Genomic DNA, 7,091 nt, shown 5'->3' with positions numbered 1-7,091 from the left:
CGCTATTGGTTGCAACTGATGACGTCATGAAAATAACGGCATGTAATTGGCGGAGGATCATGTGGCCGCATTGCTTTGTATGCTCGTCCCCTGCACTTGGAGTTAATCTTTACCAAGATAAATGCAACGCAGTTTCTTCAGAGCGCCATTAGCCTGCATACGCAGAAAAGAAAAGCCCTTTACACAGGGTTCAAGTTGAGAGGAGAAATAAGTGGGTGAAACGGCTAATTTTAGCAGGTTGCAGGGTAGCCCTCTTGGCAAAGTATCAGAAAGGGAAATACCTTACGGCTGCAGACTGTTGCCATCGCATTTATATTTATTTTTAAAGTTTGAACTCGCAGGGAGACCTAGTGCGAGCTTCACGTGAATATTTGGGAAACCCCTTTGCACTTTCGGGAAATTATCGGATATGAGAAAGAGTCGCAGTTCTCTTTCGAAGTTGCGTAATAATCCATACAATTCTGGGTGTTAACTGAAGTTTATATTTTGTATTGATTGCCCGCACCTCTGTCTGGCCGTAACCGATACGAAACATAGCTGTATCGGCCGATATATAATTATATAATGTATCTTCAATATAATCAAACATTTAATTTATTCTTTAAAAAGGTAAAGCGGCGCCTGGTACTAAGATTTTCCACTACGCAAATCGCAATATATAATAATCGTCCTTGTAAAGTTTACTGTGCATGTAAGAATGTTCATCTCAGGCGACTCTATAAAAGTCTGAATATTTGATTTTCATGCAAGTTTAGTGGGTCAAGCAAACAAATTATTATAACAATTTCTTTCTCAATCAGGCTTTTATACTCAATCCAATTCATGACGGACATTTTTCATTTCTATTTAACATAGTTTTTTTATATGTGCCTATTTTTTAATCATTTATATTATTGAAATTATTTAGTGTGTTGCTGATTATAAGCCTATTCTAGAAAATTAACCAAATGATCATAATAAACGTTAATCTTGCTATACTATTTTTTAAAAAAATTGCGTCGTCTTCAAAGCCTGTCATCCTTTCCTCCTTCTTTATAACTGAGAACTTTAATGAAAAGTATAATAAATGGATTTCTATTTCGGATAATTCCTGCAACTGCTTAATAAACTGACCGCGCTGTCACTTTTGGGACGAATTTTTTACGTACTAGGTATTGAGACACAATACGAAGGTATTGACTCACAATACGAAGGTATTGTGAGTCAATACGAAGGTATTGACTCACAATACGAAGGTGCATTGTGCCACTTCTTCCTCTGCCATACATTATGAATATTATTATAATTGGTGGCACACTCAATCATTATAGACTTGAAGTTTCAGAGTATTTCCGTGAACTTCTAGATTTCTCATTTAGCAGAAAGTTCTGAGTAGATTTATCTTGGTTGACAATACGGTTAAAATGAAACGCATTTGCTCGCTTTATGGTTGCGTTTGAGACGGGACATTAATTAGGGTAAAAACGTAACGATGTTCAAGTAGTTTGTTTAGTGTGTTCTGTTATGGAGTGTAGAACTGTCGATAAATTGTAGACATCACGAATAGTTATGATAAAAGTAACATTTTCTCGGGTTTTCAGCTTATTTATTTGTGGGTTTCCTTAATAAAACGAAAATTTATTCAGTTTGTTTTAATTTTAGAAAATTCTTCTAAATCATTTAAACGTGATTGACCTACGTTGACTTAGATTTCAAAAATATAATGAGATAATCTATAAACTTTGTTTTTTTTTCAAACTCGGGTTATTAAAATAACGAACGACTTAAAATTCACCTCTACTAATGAGGTTCATACGGTTGGGCCAACTGGGCGCAGGTTTAACGCAATACGCCCACGCCCTGCGCCTGCGCGTTAATTTGATTGAGGAAAATGTTTGCTTCAGCAAAGTGCGACGGTGCCAAGTCTCGCGGCGGGCGACGGTGCCAAGTCTCGCGGCGGGCGACGTTGCCAAGTCTCGCGGCGGGCGACGTTGCCAAGTCTCGCGGCGGGCGCGTCCGCCAGTCGACCGGCTGGAATTTTTTTTAATAATTTAACCGGACTTGCGGTTGCTGTTGGACGTAAACAAAGCGTCACTAATATTTCGGTTGTTTTAAGTAGACGAAATCAGCCTTTGTTGTCCGAGATTGAAGACAATGCACAATTGTTCTATTGTTTCTTTTCATGTGTTAAATGAATAACATTTTCGCGTTAGTTTACGTGAACAAAGCATAAAAATTTTTATTCATACATTTATGAGAGAAGATTTTTATAGATTTTCTTTCGATTGTTGCACGCAAAAAAATCGTTGCTGATTGTTATGGAGATTCTATTAGTGTAATGTTAACGATGTACTGTTAGCCTCAGAAAAGAAAATGGTCATAACTTCAACAGTCAACGAATTAACAACATTCATGCATTGTCAATGAACTTTAAAGTTTAGAATCAATTAGAATCTTTATCGAACTTGAGAAAACTCCAGGAGATTGATGGAACAATTAAATCCTAAATATAAAGGAAGATGAAAAGATTCCCGGCAGTAAACAGTAACAACTTTTCCTAGTTCAGCTGATGACTAGCTTATGATGGAGACAAATTTCTTTTAATTTACGTTTGTTAATTGACGCGAAGCGTGTCACTTGGGCATCGTTTGCATTAATGTAATAACTATACGGTCAGCGGATGATGTGCAGCCTCAGCAAGAACCATTTACCCAGATATTGTAATGCGAATTAACCTTCGATAAAACATTCGTTCTTAGCACTTTTCGCGAGATGTCAGACGTAGAAACGCAGTCTTTAACAATATAAATTAAAATCTTTCTTGAAAACTGAATTTGAATATTTCGCCTGCGTGTCTCTTTACCTTATAAATTTACACGAAAAACTTGGTTTGTAATGAGGGAGTGAATTTTAGAAGCAATGCAAATGATATTGTTAACTTATCACAGACAAATTAAATTATTTGATTAAAAAATTTGAATGAAGAAACATATTTAGCCTAAATATTGTAAAAAATTATTTGGTTGCTACTTATTTTAAATGTTTCGCAAATTCAAGCAACTCAAATTGCATGCAAATCTTGCGCATCTGACATTGATGCGGTAGATAACCAACACAATGGAGTTGCTAAATCAAACAATTCCTTTCGCATCGCATTAGTCATTCTAATTAAAAAAGTAGGTAAAATTTTACATAACTGTATGATAACATCGAATACCCCTCTGGCAGATCAGTCAAGCCTTACTTGTCGGCAAACGGATTTCAGAAATGAAATCAATGGATATTGTTTTCCTATATAATCATTCCCATTGTATCAAATCGATGATAAATTGTTCCAAGTTGGACATGGATATTGCACAGCAAGTGACATGAAATAGATGCATTATATTTCAAAATCGTCATTGTTTGATGGGTTCTATCTCATGGTGATGATTTACTTCAGTAACCCCTCAAAGAAAACGATCGGCGAATGCGTAGAAAACATTTATAAGGCGGACTGTTTCAAATGTATTAGGAATTTGATTCAAATGCAACAAAAATAACAAAGGAGGTCTGTCCTTGATTAAACGAATTTTTAGCGTATTTCCAGACTGGCAGCGGAGACTAGGAGGTGTTGTGTGGGTGACGGAGTTCACAGGAGTTCGCAGTGTCTCGAGATGAGCAAAGAAAAATGCCATATGTTGATAAAGTCAAAATTGAAGCATCGCGTTGCGAGTTCGAAACCCTAACAAGTTGTAATAATTATGCAATGTCTAGAATCAGCGACCGGCCTTATATGGCATATCTAACTTTGATTCCTATATTACTATTGCGATAAGTAGAGAATTAAGTTTAGGGACTGTGAAGTCACTGCTTTCCCTAGGGCCAGTAGATGCAGTAATGTCACTGCTCACTCTAGGGCCAGGAGAGGCAGTGATGTCACTGCTCACTCTAGGGCCAGGAGAGGCAGTGATGTCACTGCTCACTCTAGGACCAGTAGAGGCAGTGATGTCACTGCGCATTCAGCAGAATCATCAGGCAGTGACTGCACAGCCTGCGCAGTGATGACGATCGAGGCAAGTCCTTGCGACATTCATCGCAGTGACTTATACTTCATTACATCAACTCGGCTGTGTGCGTGACAATGTCACCCCAAAATATAAACACATAGACTATCAATATTACTAGAAAAACAAAATTAGGTAAAAATTTTATACACGATTCAGTTTGTCTAAGTAGTATTAGCGAATAATCTTATCCATGATGCTATATTGAATTTTGAGATTAATTAGCATAATTTTGTAGATATTTCAATTTATATAAAGCGAATACACATCGGAAAATTAAGATTAAAAACATATTTCCGATGAAGTTTTTAATCTAGAGTATCAATTGCAAAAATAATTTTTAGTGGGTAACTATTTAAAAATTATCAGCATATGATGCAAGTACCCACGCGCATAAATCCGGCGTCCATTATATTGATAATCCACTGTCACAATTGAGTTGTTGAATTCCGTCATATTACATGTTTCGCCATAAAAAAATGGCCTCACATTATTATGTAATCGTTGCCTACAGGTGCTTATACACGGGGCGATTAGTTGCGTCTTCTAGGCGACGCAACTAAAATTTGTGATGCTTGACGTGTTCAGAGGCAACTAGCTGGTTCATTGCAGGCAGAGCAACTCGAGTTGTCATGAAACCGTCTTGCGCTCAGTAGCGGCCCGGCCGTCTTAGCGTGCACAACTGCGTCGCTCTCTCATGCCCACTGCAGCGCGCACTGCTGTCGTGATCTCGCATGCCTCCACCGTGCACACCCTTACTCGACAACTCGCAACGTCGCACTGACGCGGGCGCAGTGTACCAAAGACACTATACTCGTGTATAGGCTCTCAGCCTGCAAAACTGTAGTAGACGCAACTAACCGCCTCGTGTATAAGCTCCTTAACACAGCCTCGGGTGAACTTCGGCCAGATCAGCCAATCAAACTTGCCGGCGGGGAGAGTGAATGCCGAGTTTCCATAGAAGCGTTCAGTTTGAAGCTGGTTTAACCTGCCACTAACTTGTGTTCTGTCGGGTCTCTGGTTAACCTGCCGCTAACTTGTGCTCTGTCAGGTCTCTGGTTAACCTGCCACTAACATGTGCTCTGTCTGGTCTCAGGTTAACCTGCAAAAAATGACCGCTCTGTCGGGTCTCTGGATAATCATTCCCATTGTATCAAATCGATGATAAATTGTTCGAGGTTGGACATGGATATAGCAAAGCAACTGACATATGAAAAGATGCATTATATTTCGAAATCGTCATTGTTTGAATGGTTCGATCACATGATGAAGATGAGGGCTCAAAAGATGAAGGGTTCGATCTCCTTGCGATGATTTACTTCAGTAGCCCATCATAGAAAATTATCGGTGAATGCCTGAGCAACTTTTTGAAGGCAGACTGTTTCAAATATATTCATGGAAATGATTTTAATGCATGNTCAACAACGAACCAGAGACTGACGCTAACGGCACAACCATCTACTACGAGAATGCCGCTGTGTGTGGGAGCTTCTTCGAATGGAGCGCCCCTTCTCACCGGGGGGCCTCTGCGCAGTGACGGCACCAGTCGAAGGAAGCGTGCGACCTTCGACGGCCAAACTCCCCGACCTCAACCCCAAGGGGGTCTCTTATAAAAATGAGACCGGGGAACCACAACAACAACAACTACGAGATTCAAATGACCGGCGATTATAAAGCATATGAACGAATCCTCCAATCCGTCGTTCACAACATCGTGAGCGTAATTAACAATAAAATGAAACTACTGATCTATTATAAAATCAAGTAAATATAGAATCTCGTAATAACTAATAACCCTGCAAAACAAGCGAAAGTTTTCCAAGAGACCAATGTAGTCTAAAAATTTTCCTGCAATAGAGAAGTTTGTAGACTTCTCTCTAACATGGACTACAACGGGCTCACAACTACGACGTTAAGCCGACGTCTGACGTGCCACCTTCAGTCTGGTGGACCAAGGAACCACCTGGTGGAGGCCCACAGCGAGGCCATCACTCGTACGGTGCTGGAGCAGTGCACCAGCGTCGTCATGAGATGCCCCGACGCCAACCGACTCGCGATAGCTGAGACCCTAATCATTAAGGATGGATCCCCAGCCATCAACCTTCAAACTACAGGATTTGTCAGAACCTTGAGACTGTTTTCGGAGTAATTTTTGGCGCTCTATTTTTTGTCTTCCTCATATTTTCGTGGTTTGGCGATTGCTCCTAACCAGATTTTAGAGTAGTACTCTATTTACAAGATTTTGTACTTATGTCGACCCAAATTTCGTCAATGAATGCGTCTTGTAACTTGATAATGAATGATTGATTCATTACAAACGTTGTTTAGGAACTAAAAATGTCCATCGGTACGCTGATTATTGATTTACCAATGAAAATTCGAATAAGAAAATTGTCAACAAAACGAATTTTCTGGCCTTCAATGGAACCTTCTTAAAAGATATTCGGGACCTAAGGCGGAGAACGCGTTTCATCAATGAACTTTCAATTTGTTGTTTTTTTCATGGAATATCAAACATGAATGTCACGAAACCCTTTAATAATTATATGAAGGTTGCATATGATTATGAAGTGACGCAGACACTTGGCAGGCGACGCAGACACTTGGTAGGCGACGCAGACACTTGGCAGGCGACGCAGACACTTGGCAGGCGACGCAGACACTTGGCAGGCGACGCAGACACTTGACAGGCGACGCAGACACTTGGCAGGCGACGCAGGCACTTGGCAGGCGACGCAGACACTTGGCAGGCGACGCAGACACTTGGCAGGCGACGCAGACACTTCAGGTCTGGTCTGCTGCAGGAGGGCTGACGCTGGTGGGGACTCAGGGTCCAGGGTAAGGCGCCCAGAACGTGGTCTCCCCGCCAGGGACTGCAATGTACAGAGTAATTTTTAACATGGATGCCTTATTGTGCAATGTACAGAGAAATTATTAACATGGATGCCTTATTGTGCAATGTACAGAGTAATTATTAACATGGATGCCTTATTGTGCAATGTACAGAGTAATTATTAACATGGATGCCTTATTGTGCAATGTACAGAGTAATTATTAACATGGATG

General features: G+C 40.2%; 1 protein-coding gene across 1 annotated transcript in view; it reads right to left on the bottom strand.

Annotated features, from left to right (window-relative positions):
• Positions 1–6,546: 6,546 nt before the first annotated feature.
• The window catches only part of LOC108670338, a 3,897-nt gene continuing 3,352 nt past the window's right edge, over positions 6,547–7,091 (bottom strand). The window contains exon 6 of the mRNA XM_047883823.1: positions 6,547–6,898. Within this exon, the coding sequence (XP_047739779.1) occupies positions 6,852–6,898 (47 nt within the window). The 3' untranslated portion in view covers positions 6,547–6,851. The remainder of the gene's footprint in view (positions 6,899–7,091) is intronic.

The sequence above is a fragment of the Hyalella azteca genome, unplaced genomic scaffold (assembly GCF_000764305.2).
Source record: "Hyalella azteca isolate HAZT.00-mixed unplaced genomic scaffold, Hazt_2.0.2 contig13728, whole genome shotgun sequence".
NCBI classification, from domain to species: Eukaryota; Metazoa; Arthropoda; class Malacostraca; order Amphipoda; family Hyalellidae; genus Hyalella; species Hyalella azteca.
This window is presented reverse-complemented; position numbering and strand designations above follow the sequence as displayed.